Source organism: Pygoscelis adeliae, unplaced genomic scaffold (assembly GCF_000699105.1).
Source record: "Pygoscelis adeliae isolate BGI_AS28 unplaced genomic scaffold, ASM69910v1 Scaffold15, whole genome shotgun sequence".
Taxonomy (NCBI): Eukaryota; Metazoa; Chordata; class Aves; order Sphenisciformes; family Spheniscidae; genus Pygoscelis; species Pygoscelis adeliae.
The window spans coordinates 6331845-6355126 of NW_008824988.1; the positions used below are offsets into that span (position 1 = coordinate 6331845).

The window sequence follows — 23282 nt, forward strand, 5'->3', positions numbered from 1 at the left end:
TTCCTGCTTCATGGTTGGGTTGTACTCCAACCAAATTTAGCCTGACTTCGCTCCCTCTTCCTTGTCATTTCTCATGTCCTGCACTTTTAAGCAGTTACCCTTATGCAAAGTGATAACACCCCTTTGCTGTTGGCATGAGGGCTGGAATGTGATCTAGTGCTTAAAGTATTAATCAAAAGGTACTTTCAAATGTTTCTAAATTGTTATTTATGCTTTTTTTACATCAGGAAATGTTACACATTCGATTTCAGACCTTTCTGGCGACATCATTAAATCATCTATATGTAAATGTTATGCTTTTCAAAAGCATTGAGTTGAATTAGGACTGAACTTTCTAATATTCTTTTTCACAAGGGTGCTCAAGGTCAAGAAGGTAAAATTGGATTCCCAGGACCTCCTGGAATTGGTGAGCCAGGATTACCTGTAAGTCAGTGATATATGCATTGGAAGTGGAAATATAATAAAATAAGTCTTAGTGAGTGCAATTGATTGACAGCAGCTATATTGGCTACTGATTCCATAAACCACCTGGTACCTAGTCTTGAGCAGCAAAAGTGTGTTCGGCTATGCCAGCCTTGTATTGCGGCAGTAATTGCACGTGGCTTGCCCAAATAGGAGAATAAAGCCATGTCCAAACAAGTTTTGGGGAAATAAATATTTACTTGGTCCACGTGAACAGGATTGCAGTATCCAGTTTTCAGAAAGACATGGAGTTGTATATAAATAGCTGTACCCCTACTTGTTTGAGTTGAGGATAATCTTTAAAAATTGTCTAAAAACAAATTCGAAGAAGTTGAAAATCCAAGAGCTGAGACATTCCTCAACTCCTGTGCATAATTTAAATTGCATCAAAAACAAAGAGCCAGATTATATGCTTTTAATTATACCTTTGTCTTCTGAATTACAGAACTTTAGCAAGCTTTTTGTAATGTTGAGTTAGAGCTCACTGGCTGCTTTTTCTTCCTGAAATGTATAAAATGTATGGTTTTCTTGTGTATTTCATTAAAAATCTCAAAGAGATTGTCAAATAAGAAGCCACAAATGTGACCTACACACTTGCACAGTGTTAGTTTCATTCTAACAGTATTTTTGAAAGTAATTTTGTGGTTGTAAAAGACTATTTTTCTCACAAAAAATGTAGAAACTTTTTGCTTAATCAAGATCATCCTTAAAAACTCGTTATTAGCTTTAAATAATGAGACACCTGAATTTTGTGGAAGAACAGAAAGTATTACAAAAATAATTATTTCTGTACTTGTTTAACACAAAAATGGCATTCTCTAATTTTGTATGTTTAACCTGCCATTTTGTATGAAAAAACCTATGTTCAAATTAATGATTTTCATTATGAAAATCATGAAATTATATGAAATTATAGGGAATAAATTTCACAGTGGTAAATGTATTTATTATAAATTAATCTACAGGTTCATTTGAGTTTTAAGGGTACAATCTTTAGACACCAATTATGTAATTCACGCCATTTCAGCATTAGCTCATTCTAATCTAAATCCTCCAATTAAGGGTTGCCACACTTCATTTTAATTGCCTGGACTCAGCCAGCTGTTAGGGAAGCATTTTTACTTACCAGTGTCATAAGAGTTGCAAGAACCTATACTAGCGAGTTAGACAAAATGTCAATAGAAAATGGAATTGCTGATATAGTCTGAATATATTTTTCTTTTCTTCCAGGGACCACGTGGCCCTGATGGTCTGCCAGGTGAGAAAGGTCTACCAGGAGAGGGCATTCAAGGCCAAAAGGTAGTTTTATGGAAATTATTTTTTTTAACATTGTGGGCCAAATTTGTGTCTAAATTATTTAAGATCACTGATCATTCCACTGGTATAAAATATCAGCTGATGGATCTTGGTCTTCTGAACCACTGTGCTCTCTGAATATCCCTCCGAGTTCAGAAACTCTATCAAGATAATTACACAAAAATTGTACAGTTCCTCTAACAGTAGTCAGTTAATGATTCTCTTATTTATGTGTTTAATAAGATACCTTATTTTGGTAGCATTAATGAGATAAATTGTCTTCTGAAAGACTACTTAGCTATTTATGTTCTGTATTGGAAGAAAACATTCACGGACTGTTTCCATTCTGTCTTACCATTTTGGGAAACTAAAAGATGGGTTGTATGGGTCTCTGTGGACAGTAACCTCATTAAGGGCACTTGCTAGGTTAATATATGTGAATATTCATTTTTTTAAAAATGAGCACAAACAAGCAAAGATTTATGATTAAATCACAACTGGGCTTCCCATCGAAATGTATCCCTCTTTTTTAGTGGCTTCAAGATCCTCTAGAGCCTTGAACTACTAAGCAAAGAAGATTTTTCTTCCTTTTATGGAAAAGATGTTAGTTGTGTCCTTGCACCAGGTTCTGAACTGCTCTCTCTGACTAATGAACATACTATGGCATTTTCAAAATTTAGCTTCCTTCTTCGTAGTATTTAATTTTCTCCTTTTGGAGTCCTGTGTTCAACAACACAACGAATGCAGATGAAGCATGTTATGAATTGTAATTTAATCGCTTTTCTCTAAAACTGATAATTCCATTGGCTATTTTTCTTGTTTGTTTGTGAAGGAATACTTTTTTCCTCATTATCCACATTGTGATGACCAGTTTGTCTAGGATGGTGTTCTTCATAAATTCCCAAATACAGTTACAAAACTGTCACATATTTCTAGGGTGAAAAAGGCTCTAAAGGTGTAGCTGGTCCTCCTGGACTGCCAGGTCAACAAATCAAAGGAGACAAGGTGAGGCACAACTTTACTAATAGTATCTATAGTTAATTATATTTATAGTTAAATTAATGATGAATTATTCACACAATATCACAACAATACAAAGGTATGTTTTACCTGGAACCTGAGGAACTATGCTACACTGTTCCATGCAGCTCCATAGGCTGCACTCATCTGTACAAGTAGCTGAGCCTGTTAATGTTAACTGAGAGCACTAAGGACTGTATTCTATGCAGCTGGGAGTAGGAGGGAAGAAATGGACTTTTTTCCTCCTAATTTTTTTTCAGAAATACTGTATTTAAAATATTTTAAATTTTATTTAAATATTTTTAAAATGTAAAAAACCCTTTGAGTCATCTAATCTAATGGACTTGGAACAGGCCAAGGAACACTCTGTCTTTTGAAATTTGTTAGCTTTTTGGTGCCCAGTCCCCCAAAGAGGGATCCAGAACAATTTTAATTCCCTTGGCCTGATGAGATTCCAGCCTGTATCTTGTGCATCCACAGAGAGTGGCTGATGCAACATGCCCAGATGTCCTATAGAGCAGAGGCAGTGATTCCAGGTCTTCCTTCTCATGATTTAGTGCCATAGCCCTCCTCCTACTCCCTGTTGTTTTCCTTCCTTCCTGTCCCTACAACTCCTGCTCTCCTCGTCGCCCCACACAGCTTCAGTGAGAGGAGACAGCACTCCCATCCAAGGTCGTTGACAGCTTAGTCAGCAGGGAGTGCTTCACGGATGCGGGAGGTTTAACTTGAACTTACTCATCTCACTGTCCAGTCAAATGGCTCTCCAAAATCTTCAGAGCAACCTAGGTGGGAAGGGGTGGTCTGATTTGGCCTGTCTGTGAGAGATATGCTTGGTGAGCACCTGCCAGACTATCTTGCTCGAGGCCTTAGTTAGAGGAAGATTGGTTATCTGTGCAGGAATGAGTCATCTTATTCCCATGTCTGTATAGAAAAAATGCAGCGATGGCCAGGACAGTAAGCATTTGGGACCATTTCAGTAAATAAGTGTTTCTGGCATAAGTGAAACTAATTATTTTTTGTTTTCTAGGGACTGGTGTCACACATCCTTGACACCTTCATGGGTCTGTGCCACTTCCAATACCCACATGACCTCCTCATATTCCTCTGTTCCCATAATTCCCTCTGCCATAATTCCTCTATTTCCCCCCCAAGTGCTGTACGATACCGTTGTAATACCATGTGACAAAGATTTTTCAAAAATACTCTCTAGCTGCTCTGTTTACACTTGAAAGTTTTTCTTCTGAGTGTTGTGCAAGAAACTGTGTGTATTTCTGTACAAGAAAATCTTTAAAATTAATCTCAGTATGTAAAGATAAGCTATGGATCCTTCTAATAATAAAGTTACAGCTGTGATCTTCTAATGTTATAAATGAGAGAGTTTGTAGGAAGGGGTATTATTTTTATTAGATCAATTGCCATAGGTAGACTTTCAGGTATTCCAAACACATTTAACTGAAATAGAAGCAGCAAACTTCAAGATAATACAGCTTGGGTACTGTTGCTCTGTGTTTAGTTTAAATACGTTAATCACCTAGCATGGACTATTGCAATTTACCTCTTGGGAATACTTTTTGCATAGGGTGAACAAGGCCAAGTAGGACCACAGGGCCCAGCAGGACCACCAGGAATAGGCAATCCAGGAAGCCAGGTAAGTCTACATTTTGGGCATATAACAAGCATTCACATGTAGTTTTTGTTTTATACTTTCATCAGAGCTCTAATTTTGATGTGAAGACATTAAGAATCTCACAGTGATTTTTCATTTTAAAAAGTATCAAACTAGTCTTTAGGTAAAGCCTGTAAATATAAGTGATTCCAACTGATTTGAATGGTCTTAGAATCAAGCAAACAGCAATTTGGTCTAATCTGCATAATAATTTGCATAGGAGATAAATCAGATGCATTGCTTGGATGATGACATATTATAGCTAAGAATTTCACAAGGTAAGAATCCACCACTTCTGAATTTCAAGCCATTTGAAGCTTGAACATAGCCTTTAACAGTTGGATACAGAAAAACTGAAACATCCAAAAAGTTCTTTTGGGTTTTGTTTTTTTGGAAAGAAGATAAGAGTTCATGCTTCCACCATACTATCCCAATGAATCAGGACTGAGATACAGATACTGAGACACTTCCCATTTGTTTTCTCCCTGAACAGTAATTGTCATTACACTTGGATATGTCAGTGAAATCCACAGGATAGAGACAAAGGAAAAATAAAATAGAGATCTCGGAACTAAGCCTGAGGACAGGCAAGCAAATTGTTTTTTTTAAAGATAAGATAAAATCATGATTAACTGAAAGATGGACATGTGGTGAATTTCAGATGTGGAAGAGTGTAATGCACTAACTCATTTATTTTGCTTTGTAGGGTATACAGGGTCCACAAGGAAACCCTGGGGCAAAAGGATCTAAAGGTTTTGGTCTGTCAGGTCCAAAGGTAATGATTCAGATGTTATTTTTTAAAAATAGCAATAGCAAGAAACAACAAGCAACATATCTTTGCCAGGCTTTTCAAGAGTGTGTTTGATGAGATGAAAATGTAACTCTTCATTGGAGATGATAATTCGCTTTCGAATCTCTGAGGGAAAACCACCCATGTTATCAAGGTGTTCCACAAATGGAGCATATGGCTTCTGCTTAGCGTCAGCCCTTAACCTTTGCGAATGTGGATTTTAGGTTCTAAGTGAACACAAATTTATAAACAAAGTATCTTTCAGACGTGTTTATATCAAATGAGTTTGGTTCCACATACACATTGTGTTCAAGTAAAGCATTATACCAAACAGCTGTAAACGAGCGATGGTTTTGAGACTTAAGGCTAGTCCCACCACGCCTTCAGCCTGTCCTTCAGCCTTCCATGGTCATCATGAGAAAGAGCCAAAGCAAAAGATAGAAACACTAGGAGAGAAAAAAAAGCTTAAATGTACTTAGTAGCTGACACTGCACCACAGAAGGAGGGAAAGTAGGAAGAGAGGGTAAACAATTACTGTTGTCAAAGCTCAAGCCTCTAGCGATACAGTGTCAGGTGAGCACTGTAAGAGGAGAAAAAGGGAATTGCTGAAATACTAAGGAAAGCAAGTGGAATGAACTGTAAAGCAGAAGTGTGCTTTGTAATCACCTTGATTTACAAAAGGAAGACATTAGTCACTGTAGCAAAAGCAGGGAGAAATACAGTCATTTTCTTCTGGGCATTACTTTGGCTTGGAAGTAGCAGTTACAGCAGCAATGTTTAATATTAATATAGGGAAAAATAAGTAGCTATGAAACATGTTATGTATGAGGACAATTTTTCTAGTGTGAAAAAGTATTTTAAAAGCAAAATTGAAAAATGGAATTCCTTTTTCTTTAGCTGTTTTAGAACTACTGGAAGGAAGAATTGTGAGGGTAAAACTTTCTCTTAAACAGAAGTTCTGATTTTTATTTATTTGGATTCACTTTTCATTCAGTGACCAAAGAGTTTTTGAAAAAACTATAAAGTAAAAAATAAAATGTATTGAAACAAAAAGGAGAAAGTTGGAATGATTCAATTAGACTTTCTGCCCACTGCGAGGTTAAATAAAATAGATGCAGTCCTACAAGTTACTGGGGATTTTAAAGAACAGAATTTTCCAGCTGAAAACTGCTTGGCTGAAAACTTGACCACTTAGAATCATAGAATATCTCAAGTTGGAAGGGACCCATAGGATCAAGTCCACTTCTATGTGTAAAGCAGTTAGTGAAATAGTGCAAGTAATGAATGAAGCTAAACTGTGTTCCTCTGTTAAACAAAACACTTTTTGTTACTAGGGTCAACCAGGTGAACCTGGACAAAAAGGAGAACCAGGGCTTCCAGGAATTGGTGTACGAGGACTTAAAGTGAGCCTGTTTTTATTTTTAACTGCTCCTTACAGGGTCTTCTAATTCTTTCACTAGTCGCTGATAAACTAAGTAGAAGATTTTTTGGTATAAATTGACTATGATCAAAATAAGAAGGAATTTCAGTGACAGTTATTCACTTAACTTCACAGTTTTAGCTTTTAAACTCAAAATGGTGCACTAGAGCTCCCAGCCTCTCTCCTAAAATCATTACTGCAGCCATAACTGGAACGGACTTTTCCCCCATCTTTTCTAAGCTAGTGAGGTATTCCCAAGGCCTGTTAGAAACGTTACCACCTCTGTTCCTCTGCAATGATTTGAAAAAAAAACCCAGTCAGTGTGACAGCAGCAGTCAAACTGCCTACATGTTAGAAGAGTTGCTAAACACTTAAAGCTTTGACTTCAGCTGCCATTTTGAAGACTGTATACCATGTCGTTAATGATTTAAGTAGGGCTTCCAAAATCTTGGGTAAGATGACATAGACATCTTGGTTTTGGTGATTTTTCCCAGGATCATGGAAGAAGCACTTGGCAAGACTAGTTCCTATGGATAGTTTCAACTCTTTGTGGCAAGTCTTAAAAGTAATGTCTAGACCAGTTTGTACAATCAGCGAGGTGTTAGTCTGTAGTCAACAACTCCATTTAGGCATTTTTGGCTGACCATTCCTTAAGTCCCAGATGTTTGACTTTGCAAGTAAATTACATTCGTATCATATTGTTCTTGTGCACAGAATAACAAACAGTGTTCAATCATGTTTTTACTCACTGAATAAATGTAAATTAATTTAATACAAAAGCAAGATTTAAGAAGTAGATGGGGAGCTTTGAAAGAAATCTAAAATACTTCTTTTAGATTGTATCAGTAGAAAAAATTACTGGTTCTGTAGAATATTAACTTCCTGGGAAAAACAACCTTTATTTGAGCAAAAATATTGTATATCATTAATTAATTTTTTAACACACTGTTAGATCCATTTTACAGAATAAAGAATTTATTGAAGTATGCAGATATAATTATTTATTCTTCTTTAAGGGAGATATAGGTCTATCAGGACTCCCAGGAGAGAGAGGCATGCAGGGAGATCCTGGGAAGTCAGGGAAAAAGGTAAGGAAATATATTTTACCGCATGTAAAAGGTGTAGACGAAAGAAGAACAAACCATTATTTGCAGGTATGCAATGGCAAGGAGTTCATCCTGGAGGAGGGCATGTGCGAATACTTTTGCCAGGGAAAAGGGACTAGGCTAGTTGAGATGTTTCCAACAAACTTCAATAACAGTGGCTACCATCTGAATCTGCAACTGATTTAGTTGCTCTGCCTTTTGCGGGCTATTGACTACTGTTAAATTTCACAGTCTTCTTGGAGAACAGATAGCTTGTGTCTTTAGCCTGTTCCTTACAGCCAGTTCAGATTTTTCCTGACACCAAGAAGTCACGCTCAAATTGATGTGACTTAGGGCATCTAGCAGGGTGGTGAGCTGTGGCTGAAACCTGTCAGCCTGGTACAGAAACCGTCACAAACAGCTGAAACCAGGGCTGCTTGTTTCCAAGGGAAATTCTGAGATTTTAAGAGAAACTCTGCCACATTGGGAAAAAGAAGCATAAATTCAAAATTGTGGAAAGGAATTTAGAGGGGTGCAAAGCAGAGTGCCCCAAATAGTCAATTTAGAGTAAGTTAAATGCAGGCTTTTAATTTTACTCTTTCCAAATAGAATGAGCTGCCGAGTGAGCAAAACTCAGTGCTTTGGCTGATTGTTGAATTGCTGCTGAGAATCCAGGTGCCTCCAAACTCTGCTGCTGTGCAGCTCTTAAATGAGGGCAGCAGCTGGCCAACCTGTAGAATTGATGAAATGAACATGATTCAGAGTATGCAAATCAGCATTGTTTGACTGCAGGTCTTTAATCAGAAAATATCTGAATAGCTGTAATAAACATCTATTAAGAATGGAGCTTCACATTTTTTTCCTCTACAAGGGAAATACCCTTGTAGTGCAAATACCAGTTTGACAAGCATATTTCAGAGGCAGTAAGCCTTTCACTGTGGAAAAATATGTAGCATTTCTGTTGCTACTTAATTATTTTTTAAAAATTTGAAATCACCCACTATATAAGTGCTCAAAAATGAAGATCCCCATGTATCAAAAGTGAAACATCAAAATTAAAAGTAAATGTTGGGTTAAAGTTACAGGTGGCTTTTGTATTTGGGAATGCTGGGGTTTTTTTCTCTTGCATATTGCCTTTGTTCTGATGATCAACTTGGTGCTGTCACCTTCACTGTCGTAATTCATTATCAGTGAAAATATTAGTACTGAGCAGCTACCTTGGGTATTCAGGACAGTGCAAAGAACAGCTTGATGCCTGCAGTGAGTAGCATGGTGATGATACGGCAGTTATTTGCAGGTGTGAAGCTGTCTCACAGAAGTGGGATCCAGACTGATGCCTATCAACACCAGGCTCTGTAATGCCACTTCCATCAATAGCTCAAATCAGAAATGGATTTTTAAACTTCATTTTAATCTACTTTTCACTTTCTGAATTACATACAGGCATTCTGACATACTAATCTGACTTCTATTATGCATGAATATTTTGTAGATAATGTTCCTTAATAGAATGTTTTATGTGGATTATTTGTGAATTATTTGAAGTAATCTTTCTGGCAAATATTTGCAGCCTGGATTGGCCTTTGGCTATAGAGTTGCCTAAAATTACTGCTTCTTAAAAGTTGTTTTTCTTAGAATTGGTCAACCAAGACCTTTTCTGATAACTTTGCAAGCATTTCTCTTCCTTATATGAGTATATGCATGCAATTCTTCCTACAAAAGATTGATGCAATTGCAAATGGCACTATTACAAATGTCTGTGAAAATAAGGAATATGAATGCAGGAGGGTGGAAGGGGTTTAAGAAGACAGAATACTTTATTTTTTGCAGGAGAAAAAATTAATCAGATATTTACTGACATTTTTGGGAAAAGTGTTTATGCAAGCGTTGTTTCACATAAGTCTGTTGATTCAATAAAATTAGCTACATGAAAATTAATTAACCATCTAATCTCTGCTAGGGGGAAAAGGGCGATCAAGGTCCAAGAGGCCCGGAAGGACCCCCTGGCAGAGGAGATGTAGGCCAAAAGGTATGGCTTGACATGCACACTGGAGAAATACTAGAAACTTTAGAAGGACCTATTTTATAAGAGTTCAGATTCTGGCCTATTTTTTCATTCATTATATCTTAAGTAGCAACTATATTTTTACTGATGATTTAAAAGGATTTAAGAGAGAGCAATGTATTCCTTAGCCTGACGAAGTACAGCAAAATCAGACTATAAACATAGACCCTAAAGTTCATTGGGCAGTAGAGATTTCCTAAAAATTCAGTAGAGTTTTCATAAAGTTAGGAGGAGGCAAATATATTTCATAAAGTTAGGAGGAGGCAAGTATGCTGATAGGTGTTAAAATTCCTTGAAGAGAAATTAGGTGACTAGTTAGATATCTAAATATGAAATTAAAAGCCTGGAAAGATGATGTAGTAGACAGACAGCTTTTATCTCACACCTGGTTAAATTTAGGACATTTAGAGCAGATTCTAGAACTGAGTGGGATTTCGGTTGGAGTGGAGAATCTAAATACCTTTCTAATTATGGGCATCATTATCGTCGTGTTTTTGGTTTTTTGTGTGTCTCCCAGTTGTGAATGAATGTTTGCTGTGATTGAAAAAAAAGGTTTGTTTTCGTCAGGGTGACCCCGGAGAGAAAGGATCCCAAGGACTGATTGGTTATAAAGGAGTACAAGGCCCAGCTGGACCAAAAGTAAGCTTGTTCCTCCAGGGTAACCCTTCACTTTGTATTTTATAAAAGAGTCTATGGAATTTATGTAATGTACAAATTTCTCAAGCATCTGATGCTTGGAGACTTAACAGAACAAAGGAAAAGCAGAAATATTTCCATCCTCTGTCCTGAATGACACAAAAGTCCCAAGGAGAAAAAGAATAGGTAAACGTGTAATTACAGACCTTATAGTTATGCATGAGCACTGAGAAGCTAAATTAAACTTGTCCAAGTGATTCTAACATGAGCATTTTGCAAATTTTTACTTTGAAACATTAACTTTCTATTATAATATTTTGTGAGTAAGTACCCCTCTGAATGATAAGGAAATTTAAATAGTACAAGTGTTCTGGTTATTCCATTGGCTTTATAAGCCAGACACAAAAAAATTAATAAAGTTTAAAAATCAAATACACAGTTCAACCGATAGTTATTTAAAACATGAAACTCAGACCGGCTTTCACAAGAACAGTAAGTTGATTTATGGTTTTTCCCAAATACTGTCTATTTTGTAGATAGCTCTATATTGTAGATATTTTTATAATATAAAGTGTTGGAAAAACTTTTTGCTACTTGTGCAGAAAATGAAACTGTCTGTTTAAATCTAGATGATACCATTTTGTAACAGGGTGAACCTGGAGAGAGAGGACCACCTGGTGTCGCTGGATCATCTATTCAGGGACCTGCTGGACCAAAGGTGATTATCTGCAATGTGTTTGCTGGAGACCAGAGATAGGAAAATTTCTAGTGCACGTTTTTGTCAAAATTAAAAGAATATAAGTTAAAGATGTTAAAATTCCTTGTAGTAACAAAGATGACTGAATTTTAGAAATAAGGACTGAAAAGTACTAAAAAGTAACAGAGAGTGTTTGGGGCCCCTTTCACAGGATGCTGAACTTAGTAGTGTTACTGCCTCCTGAAGCCATTTGTTAAAAAAAAACAAAACATTTGTTGTGTTTTGGCCCCTCCTGTGAAATTAATCACTTTGAAGTCTTCTTTTTTTTCAAATTTACTATGCATTTTGTTTCTTAGACTAAAGATTTCCTCAATGTGGCAGTAAATCCCTGCAGGAATGTGTCTATGTATAGTTCTAGGGAGTTATATGCTGAACTAGATGGTTTTTTGGAGATGAATGTTTGTATGTCACTTCCAAGTGAACAGCTGGCCTCTAGATACTACTTTAAATGAAATGTCATATACGAGATAGCTAGAGCTACATCCAACTCATTTTCTTTATGGGGAAAACGTACCTGAAATGGATGGGACTTGTCCTGCTGAGTAAAATAAGCGGATTCAGCAACAGTAAAGCTAACTTTGAAGGTTTTAAAAACACAGTTGCTGTTTTTATAATATGTCAGTTAACTTCAACTTTAATTGATGCTTTTCAGCTTTGGTGATAGTTTTTAGGGTAGAGAAATCACTAATGTACATCCTATCCCTCTGAAGTGACTTCATCCCCATTTTTCTTCTTCCTTAAAAATATGTGTGCCCCGACACACAAGCACATGTAGGTATAGTACATACAATGTACTCATCAGCCTGGCAACAGGACATCACAGAGTGCGAGGATGTGGTTTGGACTTGTTTGTGCATGGAGGAGGAAGGAAGAAGGGAACGCAAGAAGCTCAGGGTACACCTGGATTAAAAACACAATTACAGAGAAGAAAGGAGAGGATTGTGGGGTGCTTATATATCTTGTATTGGTTTAAAACCATAATAATGTGCCAAACTTTATGTCAAGAAAATATAAGTGGCATGCTATAAGGCACAACTTGTATGAAGACAGGTTTCACTACACCGGTCTCCCTTCTTCACATTTTCCTGGTTACTGTGACATTTTTGAATAGACCAGTAAGTGAGTCAAGATTGTTTATTGATAAAATTCATGCTGAAAAATAAGAACTTTGTAGACTTTATTGCCTTTTTCACTCTGATTTTATTCTGTTCAGTACAGTTCATAGCAGTTTCGTAGCAGACTGGCCACGATCCAAAATCCACTGGAGTCTGTAGGAGTTTTTCCAAACTTTTTACTAAATTTTAGATCAGGGCTTTTATGTGCAGTGGCAGATGCGAGAAAACAAGTATTTTGGGTAATTATAAAATGCAAGTTGATTTTTAGAAAATATACAAAACTGTCTCTTTAGCTCCATAATAATTTCTTTGTTTAAACAAATATCTGCTACGTTTCTGACAACTGCTCAATAATGTAACAGGCTACACAGGTCCGTTTTCTCTCTCCACTGTGGAAGTACAATGATTACTAGTAATTGTGTTCTTGGAACATCCTGGTATCTGCAGTAGTGAAGCCAGACATTATAAATTTCTAATGCAGGGAATCTGCACATTTTTCAAAGCTGGGAGTTATCATGGTCTGAGGTCTTCTTAGTACATCTGCAAGTATTTGATGTAGTAGTGGGTAATTGCTAGAGGTCTTAACTCCTGGACAGCCATGGTTGTGTCCACTGGAAATTTATTTATTTTAAGCTACACCCGTGTTTGGGGACTAGAGTTTTATTTCCCTTGACAACCATTATGCTGTTACTAATATGGAGATAGTAACATTAGATAGCTGTTTTTTCTCATATTCCTTTCTCATGGTTACAGCTGCTCAGTGGTTTTGATAGAACATTTGGTCTGCATTCCCTAGTGAATGTTTCCTGAAATAGTGCCTGTCCTTCTCACTAGTGTTAAAAATTGCAAAAGTTTCATTGAAAATTGAAATTTTCTTTTTAAGATCCTTAATGTAAAGTAAAACTTCTGTTGCCATAGATTAAACACTAGAAAGAGCCAAATTTTGCACTGTGAAGGGATAACATGAGGAACTTGAATTCTAAACCTGATTGCTTTCCGGAAAAGTCACTGACAGGGCTAAGATTACCAAACAGTTGTACTGGGTAATACTTGAGGAAAAACTGAAGTTTCTTCCTGGGTCTTCAGACTGTGGAGCTTGCAGTTTTGAAGCGCTGTGCCATTGCATCTGTAGCCTTTCTAAACATACTCTGTGTCAGCACTTGTCTTTGAATTTCTTTGCTGTTCTTTATGTGCTCTGGCAGAAACAAGGTTATGCAGCCTTGCTTGTGTGGGCAAAAGCAGGCAGAAGCCACAGGTGAATCTGGCCGCGGAAACTGAATTATGATATTCAAGCTTCAGTTGAAAACTAAAGCTGTCAAGTTATTCGTCAAGGCAGAACAAACTCTTTTACACAGTTGCGGAGAAGCAAAAGTATAAGAGGTCAGAATCAAGGTAGTAAAAGCTTCCTCAGGAAATACTGATTTCATATTACCTAGCTCAATAATTGTCACTGTCTGAAAGAATTGAATACTTGTTCTTTTCTGTAAAACTTCGGAAATTAAAACTGAAAATAATGAATATGGTTTTGGATTTGTTTCTTTTTGGATAGGGGGATCCAGGACCCAAGGGGCCACCAGGAGATGATGGACTTCCTGGAAATTCAATAATGGGACCAACGGTAGGAGTTTTTAGACAAAAGATGGAAAATAAAGAAACATGAGACATATGCAAAACTCTTGTGAACATGTAGAAACCACTTGAACAACTTTTTCAGGAAAGTAACTGACCAATTCTTCAACTTTTCCATTTTTCCAGGTTAAGTCTATTTTTAAAAATAAACTTACTATCTTTTCAAAGAAGAAGCACAAAATAGATTAAATAACTAGTCCAGTGTATCTCACCCTGTCAACTTCCCTCAGGAAGTCTTCATTAGGAAGGTAGCTCTTCAAATTCATCTCCACCTTTCATTATCTCATGTGGTCTTTTATACCTCCATATGGGCAATATGCTCTTTAGTGAGTATAAACTGAGAGGTATTAGTTATTTTAACAGTGGTGTTTCAGTATTACCAACCTTGCACATTCAAAAACATAAGTAAGACCCAAAATAAATAATTTAAAAAATAGATCTTTTGGAAGTACTTATTTGCATATAGGTTACAGAATAGGATTTACTTGGTTATATCCTTTACATTTTTAACTTCAACACCAAGAATGGAGTACAGTAGTCTGTAGCAGGATTGCTGTGCTCACTGTTTGAGCCTTTAGCGGTTAACTGGCAAGATCAACACACAATTGACAGACTAGAGGTTAAACTGAGGGTTCAGTGGTAACACAGAGATTGCAGTCTTTGCAAAAGTGGGAGACTGAAAAATTCTCCCCTGTAGTACAGGTGAGTTTCCCCCTTGCCAGCGGGAAATAAGTTAGAGGAAAAGGATATAGATTAATTTGCAGAGGATTAAATTTATGGGGTTTTATCACTGTTGAACAGTGAAGTGACCTTTTCAAAGAATGGTTCTCTCTCTCCTGTTTCTGAAGTGGTAATAGTAGTTCAGGATGACTGTTAGATACATAAAGTTATGACTGCTTTTTCTCCTTGCATAATGCATTACAGTTGTCAGCATGGAATTTTGTCTGATATTTTATCACCAAATTACTCAAACCCTTAAGTAGGGTTTTTCCTCAGCTCCTTGGAATTGCCTTTCATTTAACTAATCAGAATAATATGGCGTCATTAGAAAACAGCACCACTCACCTTTCTACGTTATTTAAGAACAAACTGAAAAGCGCAGTCTGTAGAACAGATCTCATGTCCTCTACTGCAAAAACTGGATATATTTCCTTTTACTTTGCAGCTTTCACCTCCTCCCCTCTAAGGCATTTTATGATACCATATTGTAGTCCTGTCAGTCATGATCTGGATTGAAACTTTCTGTAAGCCTCTGCCACTTGTGATAAGGGCATAGTTCAGGAAGGCTTCCTTCAGTGTTTGGGAAAGGTACCATTTTGTGATCTCCTTTCCCGACTGAAATCAGGAACCTTCTTAGTAAACCTCTTTTTTTTCTTTTCACATTTACCGTGTCTGCACATAAAACGTTCCACTCAATTCCACCCTTTCACTTCTTGGGAATATAGTTGATAGACCCAAGTTCAGAGACCAATGAGTTTATATGTACCTAACACAATGTAGTTCAAAATAAAGCAACTTAATGCAATAACTTCTGTGTGATAACATCTTAGGAATACCAATAATGCTTTATTCCTGGCTTGACAGACTTCTACCAGTACACCTACCAGAGGATGCTGAATAGCACATTGATCCACAGGCATTCAGTAGCTTGTATTTTTGAATTTTCAAAAACTCTAAATTTATTTACTTTGTCTATAATCTAGAATGCTACTTCACTCTGTTTTTCTTATGAAAAGAAGTGATGAACATGACTTAATTGTCCAGTTGAATACTTAATAATTTAGGTTTTGATTATGGCAGTTGTTTTTTTTCTTAACGGTGAACATGGACACTAGATTTATGTTTATATTCTGTTTATCTTTTTTTTTGTTTTTTTTTTCTTTGGAAGAGTGTAGAAACAACTATCTCTATATTACTGCTTCAGAAAATGACTTTAAAACATGCCCTGGAAAGGTTGGCAAAGTAGATGAATTAATTCAGCATGCCATCTGTGACATCAGTGGCACTCGCCTTGTTGCCAGTGCACTGACCTAAGTCACTGTGAGTCACTGTGATTGTCTTTTGCAGACCCCACAAAACTGTGGGAAGCAGTAATCACAGAATTGCTCCTGGGCCATCTCTTGTGTATTTTCGATGCAGCTATTAAAAAAATCAAAACTAAATAATCTGGACTAGAGAACTGTTTCTTATAGCAGATGTGGCCATAGATTTGACTTAAGTAGATTTATAGCTGTGTTACTAAGGGCAAAACCAGTCACTTGACAAAATCACGATTCTTACAGAAGAGAATGTGTTAACATGTATTTGGTATTTACAATGGTCTGCTAAGATTAAATGAAAACATCTGTTTGGCCATTTTTTACTGTAGTGGAGTTAGAAGTAAAAACAGAGATGAACTCATGATCCATGGTTTCCTTTCTTGTTAAAAAAAAAGTTATTAAGCATTTCTCAAACATTTCTCATTTTATCCACAATTTAAGAACTATGGATATTAAGAATGGGGAAAAGGTAAAATTTGCTTTCCATTATAAAGCTATTTATGAACTAGAAGCACACTTGTTTAAATCTTCACAGAACTGGATCAGAATTCCATCATTTGAAAATTAGGAAACATGAAGAAACATCTTCCAGGGCTGATGCAGTTTGAATCTGGTGGTCAGGTCATTTTTAAAGTCTTCCAGTGAAACTATCCCTTTGGACTGGAGAATAGCAGAGATTCATACAAGAGTGACCTACCATGTACAATTTTCTTTAACCATAAGGCATGCTTGCATCCCTGTCCCAAATTCCATCTTAAAGTGGTTTCAGGGTTTCATCTTAACCAGAACATTGAGTTTACCTTGTCTTTCGTCGTTCACTTACCTCCTAATCTAAACCTGTGATGTATATCTTTAGGAGAGCCAAAGCAGCTCTTTCATTTTTTCTTGACAGGGCTAAATTGGTTAAGAAGATCTGATTGCTTGTGTCTATGGTAGAGACATTCATGGGACAGGAGATTTGGACCCAAAGTCTTTTTTTGTTGGATATCTAACTAGAATATGAGTCAGTTTGTTCTCCAGTCATGGACACTGTATTCAGATAGACCAGCTGCTGAGATCTGAGCTGCTATCAGGATGCCATTCGTGGTTTCTTGAAGCATTATGTTATTGCAGAAATTTCCAGGCACAATGCACTGATGAAACAGCAGTTTTCAGTCATTTGTAGTTTCTTTTTTGTAGCTGTTTATTTTTACTGGAATAGACAGGGAAATATTTGCTATTATTTGCTAATTGTTCTTCAGGATATGTTATCTGTATGTATATTAAAAACTGACCCTCCAACACTCTATAGGAGAGTCCATTTCCATTTCTTTGTTCTGTGGGACTGAGTGAAGGGTGTACGCTTCTCCCTGTATGGCCATATACATACCGTGCTTAGGAGTGGGATGGATGTGTGACCTACAAGTATCAGTAAGGATTTCCAACTGGCGGTGCTGTCATGTGAACATCCACTGTACAGACTGCCAGCGTATCTTGAGGGATACCTCAAAGTAATATGTTTTCTTTCTTGGTTCTGTGAAGAACAGTCTATTGCAAGCTCAGTTAATTTTCTCATTAAATGTCAGGAAAACGATCACTGGAATGAGGGAAGAGGAAAAGATTGCTATTTGCTTGTCTTCTGGTCATGAAAGGAAGCATTGAAGTTTTGCAAATGCACAAATGTTTAGTGGGAATCAGTGGAAGAGTCAACAAAAGGAGTGATTGTCTCCTGATACAGAGCATTTTAGGCTAAACTAAGAGAAATTACATATTTCTTATAACCGGTTGTATTTCTTTCTTCTTTCCCTTGTGGAATGCAGTTTTGCTTTACTGTATGAGAGAACCAATGTGATTACCCGGAAGCACAAAATGTGCAACATATGATAACTTAAGGCTGGCATATTATGGTTCAGTATTGTTAAATTCATTGTTCAAATGTCAGGCCTTACCCCCAAAGTCATAAAAGTTTAACTTTTTAAAAATAAATTTAACTTTGTATTGGCTGAAGATAAAGTCAATGTTCTGAAGATTTCTCTCTGCAACTACAAATCTGGAAATTACTAATTTCCTAATGAGAACTCCTATTCTTCTGAAATCTTAATTTGATCAACTGAAGCAACAATAAAAAAGCACAAAAATTTCTGAGCTTTGCGAACAAATTGCAAGAGCTGGTAACTGCTATTCTATATTTCCAAAAGGATATTAAATAGTTTCCTTACATATTTTTTAATATTTGTTACATCGTGATGATCCAGATACTGGCACGATGCCTGACTCACTATTTTGTATTTAGGGTAACCGGGGACTACCTGGTCTACCTGGACCCCGTGGAGCAAAAGGCGATGGCCACAAAGGTGAAGCTGTAAGTACAATTTTAATTCTGTACTTTGTGTTCTACAAAAAAAATGAATTACTGTGTGATAACTCAGTATTTAGTTACTTAACTAAGTGCAATTAATCTTCTCTTTCATCTTTTAGCTAATTTAAATAGTTCATATATATTGTGAAGTCCTTTCCTGTCCTAGATACAGTGCCAGTTCTACAGGCAGTCAGAACTGGATATAAACTGTTCTCATTTCAACATCATGAAAGGGATACCGTGTAATTCCATAAAAATCTTCATGGCTGCTCATACATGTTTAATGTAATCACTGCTTTGAGTTCTTTTCCTTCCCTCCTTCCCTCCCTTTTCTTTACTGTTCTTTGTTCAAGATCTCTAATAACATCTGCTTGTCCAAATCTTGCAGCCTTCAATTCCTTGGTTTTTCAGCTGCTTTTCATACCGGGGGGGGTAAATCCTCTTTTTTGAAGATTTTCTCCCTCCTTGCTTTTCTGATGGTTAGCTCCAGAGGGGGTTAATGCCTGAGTATTCCAGCTGGCACATTCCATTACAAGGGCATATCATCCTATATTTCAGTCATCCAAAGCCACACAGACATGTTTGACCAACCTTTCACTAGAAAGTGAAAATACTGTTGCCATCCTTCAACCACCACATGTCAAACTTCCATTAGCACTATTTTCTTTATGTCTGTAATCCAGCTTTATTTCAAACTACAACCACAAAGGCACTCCCAAATACACTGAGGTGGGACCTGAGTGCTTCCAAATAAGTCACAGCTCAGCTCCAATTTCCTAGCATTCAAACTGATCCTGGGAACATCCTTTGGGATCAGAATTAGTTCAGAGGGCATTCACTCAGAATTCCTGGTGTAATGCCATGTACCCGACACATTTCACAGCACGTAGGGACACGACCAGCTCAAGACTCCTTGGAGGCTCAAGGAGTGCCAGGAACAGACCCAGACCCATTAAACAGGATAGGCAAACAAATGAAAAAACCCTACTGTCATCCGAAATAAAAATGAAAAGCAAATGCAAAGGCAATCATGAAGAAGGCAGTGATGCAAATAGATGACTGACAAACTTTTTGTAGGCCTTAAAATGCCTCATAGGAACTGAAGTTTTAAGCTTTACAAGTTAAGATATCTGTTTAAACTATATGAAAAAGAAGTATTGGTAGATACAGAATCAAAGAGGTCAGTGAGAAGCTGAAAACTTTTCATTTCTAATTAATCAAAGAATTCAAGAGAAGCCTGGTTTGGTAGCCATTGATTAATAAAACTATACAAATGCTGGTTGTGGTCTGCCCAGTCACAGGATGACAAACTTACGTGTATGCGCTTCCTGCATTTCTATTAGTGACTAGACAATAAAAAAAAAGAGCTTTGCTCTGCAGTAGTATTCCTGAAATCATGTCTATTCTAGGATTCCCATCTGCAACTGCCATAAGAGTCATGCTTCTCTGTAACTCAATCTCAGGCTTCAGTAAAAGTTGGTTGTGTTTCTCCCTGCCACATGAGTACATGTCCTTGAAATGTGTGGAGGTTCTGTGGTGCTGTAGCATGCATCTTTCCCCTTCTCGGGCCACCTTTCCATGCCCCATGATCTGGAAAGACCAACTTCATAAACCACTGGTGGACATGGACAAGATTTATGTAGTAAGTCTCTGTAGTGTGATGGGGCAAAGACGTCTGCCCTAGGAATGCTGAAAGGTAGGCTGGGGATGCCTCCAACAGTATGAAGGGCAGCTGAAGGGGCTGTGGCGGATTGAGCAGGGAGTTCAGGAGAACGGACTATCAAACACAAATACGCCAAAGTCTGTTAGGGTTATCCAACCTCCAGATTTAGATGGATTAGCTCTGGTATCCCAGATGTGTAGTATCTGCAGTATATGAATCATGGAGCAATGTCTGCTTTCTCACAGGTTTCTCTGAGCTGAGAACAACTCCAATGTTCTTAAGTCAAGATCCGGACTTTTTTTCCACCACTCTGGTAGTCTTTTCAGGTTTCCACCCAGGACTGAGGATGACTGTTGCTCAGTACACATCAGAAATGTGAAGAATTTGACAACATAGAGCAAACCCAAAGAGATTAGTAACTATTGCTGAAATTCCCTTCTTTGTTGAAGAACACAAGTACTCTTCCTTTAGGACAACTACTGACATGTTTTATTCCTCTGCTGTACCAGGGACCTCCAGGACCAGCAGGCCCCCCAGGACCAGCAGGCCCAAAAGGCGTGGGAGATGCTGGACCGAAGGTACTTGTACAATGGTAGTACATGCATCTGACTAGCAGACAAGGTAGACAAACATCTTCTGAAAAATGCATTAGATTAGAATAGTATATATATGACAAAATGCTGCGATCCCATCTCTCACTTTCAGTTAGAAGAAAAGCTTGTGATAAGACTTTTCTGCCATGATAGATACAAACCAGTTCTTGGTTTATCCCTAGATTTGATGCAAATCTGCAGGTTTTCCATACATCCAAAGACCCAGGATGTTTCTAGATGCTGGAGTTTCCATGTGGAAGTCAGAATCCAACACAGGCAGAGTATTGCCTAATAATTATGAACTTCCTTTCTCCTGCAGAAGTGCAAGGGACAAGGCCCCAGAGGAGTCAGGGGAAATGTTGGTTATGTGGAACTAGTGAGATAGTTTTAAAGTTCCTAGAAATGGATTCCTAACAGAAGACTATAAACCTTCATCTAAAATGAATGAGAAACACAACACTGAAACACTTCCAAGTTTTCTTCATAAAACACAGAATAGCTAAAGTGTTATAAAGTTCTAAGCAGTATGTAATTAACTTAAAAAGTCGCATTGTAACCACTATGTTATAAAAAGTTGCATTGTAACTACTATGTTATAAAAAGTTGGAAAAAAGAGACTTAAGACTAAAATCATACAAGAAATTGCTTTAAAATATCCCACAGAGTGGTTTTATTAATGATGTCCTCATTACCTATGTGAAATAGGAAACGGACAGCCTGTCGCAGGGGAAAGCAAAATAAATAACGCCCAAACAAGTTTTTTCCCAAACAGAAGGAACTTTCAACTTCAGTTCCCAGAACATGAGAATTCCCGTTTAAAATAAACAACAACAATAACCTCTTAAAAACATATCCACAATAAAGGAAACACTGAAGGACATTCATCCTTAGAATGACCTGACCTTAGAATGACCATGGAATGGCCTGACAATGGGATCTGGGAAACCTGGCTTTGTGCTCCTATTCTGAATTACCGCTTATCTGTACAAGATGTTTCACATAAAGTAATGCAAGGTCTGGCCCATGACACAAACTGCTAAAGAACTAAAAGTAATTTCAATTATGTTATTCAATATAGACTTACAGCAAATACATACAGCTAAACTAATTAGATTTTTTTGTATGAGATTATATCCTTTCCAAATAGAGATATCAGACTTGGTATAATACAGTCTTATAAGACATTTTTCTTGGTACTACAGAAGAACATTTCATTAAAACCCTAGAATCTTGTATGAAATTATTAAGGCAGATATTGATAAAAATGTAACTTATGACTACAGAACATCTAGGGGCATCATTATGTCTGGAGTTCCCCCTTGCTTCCTAAACGCATAATTCTGGAAAGTAGTTTTTCCCAAAGAAAAGGAATTGGAAGGTCATGTCAGGTAATCAAATAAGACGATCTCCCACTGTGATGCCATGGTTGAAAGATTACAAACCCCAGAAATATAAATCAGAATTTCAGTGGGAATATAGGGGTTTAATATAAAGAAATCTGAGTTAAATCCAAAATGGAAATAGAAGAGTTTATTATTTTTTTTAAGTGAAAGGAAACCACTAGAATAATTGCAGTGAAGTTTCTCACAACTGGAATTTTTTAAATCAATGTTTACGGTTGTGTTTCTGAGAAGTATCACAAATAAATAAGGTATACAGAAATGCACTTAGGAAAATCATAGTGCCTGGCTTATGTGAGAGATCAAAAAGTGGGTCACAAAACCTTTTTGTTCTTCTAATCATGAATTCATGTAATTGCTGGGACAAGCAATTCTTTGGCTGTATAATTCCAAAAGTTATTTTGGAATTATGTAGTAATTAGTAATTTAGTAATTAGTAGTTAGTAATTAGTAATTTAGTAATTCTGAAAGTTCCAACCCAGATCATGAATGATGGAGGTACAATATGGTGTCATAAAATGCGTTAGAGGGGAGGAGGTAAAAGCTGTAAAGTAAAAGAAAATATATCCAGTTTTTGCAGTGGAGAACATGGGATCTAATCTTTTTATCACAGTTATTCTTAAACCACTGTAAGTCTTGTGATACAATAATATATATTTAATTAAATCATAGATTAGCTATTATAGTACTTACAGTTTTCACTTTCAGCTCTAAGTGATGTAAATCATTGCCAGTTGAAGCGAGTTGTTCATATTCCTTTATAAGACATCAAATCCTTACTTGTCAGTCTCTTCTCCACCCATGAATAGCACAAGAAGTATTACCATCCCTCCAGATCTGTGGGCTCAAGTATGTTCATGGTACTAGTAAAGGAGGTTTATTGGTAGTATCTTTTTGTGGAGGAATATGACCCGTCTTCTGTTAGTTGAATGTTACCAATTAAAAATAAATTTGGCAGTAGGCCCATTACTTCAACCTGAATTTGAGCAAAAGAGAAATAGCTGTGACCAAGAGGTGAGGCTCTTATAATTTAATAGTATTTGATTACAACAGGAAATAAAATAATGGAATGTCTAGTAATAGAAACTCTTATCCTAACTCACTGTTTATAAAGAAGCTGGCAAAAGATTAGGCAAAGGCAAACTGATAAATTGTTATCACTATTCTCATGTGTTTTCTGACAGTTTCAGGTCAGATCAGGGTTGTCATGTAAATTAAAAGTATCTTCCTCATTTCCATCAAGTCGTCTCCATTGTCACAAAAATTGTCAGAATTGGGTAGCTTGATCCTAAGAACCAAATTGTTGAA

At 36.9% G+C, this 23282-nt stretch overlaps 1 protein-coding gene across 1 annotated transcript in view; it reads left to right on the forward strand.

Moving 5' to 3' along the window:
* Nucleotides 1-20559, forward strand: part of COL28A1 (collagen, type XXVIII, alpha 1) — a gene marked incomplete at its 3' end in the record, with an annotated part of 46771 nt that extends 26212 nt beyond the window's left edge. The window contains exons 15-27 of the mRNA XM_009326130.1: nt 355-423; nt 1693-1761; nt 2695-2763; nt 4358-4426; nt 5151-5219; nt 6569-6637; nt 7671-7742; nt 9700-9768; nt 10372-10443; nt 11090-11158; nt 13862-13930; nt 18253-18321; nt 20491-20559. Of these exons, the coding sequence (XP_009324405.1) occupies nt 355-423; nt 1693-1761; nt 2695-2763; nt 4358-4426; nt 5151-5219; nt 6569-6637; nt 7671-7742; nt 9700-9768; nt 10372-10443; nt 11090-11158; nt 13862-13930; nt 18253-18321; nt 20491-20559 (903 nt within the window). The remainder of the gene's footprint in view (nt 1-354; nt 424-1692; nt 1762-2694; nt 2764-4357; nt 4427-5150; nt 5220-6568; nt 6638-7670; nt 7743-9699; nt 9769-10371; nt 10444-11089; nt 11159-13861; nt 13931-18252; nt 18322-20490) is intronic.
* Between the last annotated feature and the right edge of the window lie 2723 nt (nt 20560-23282).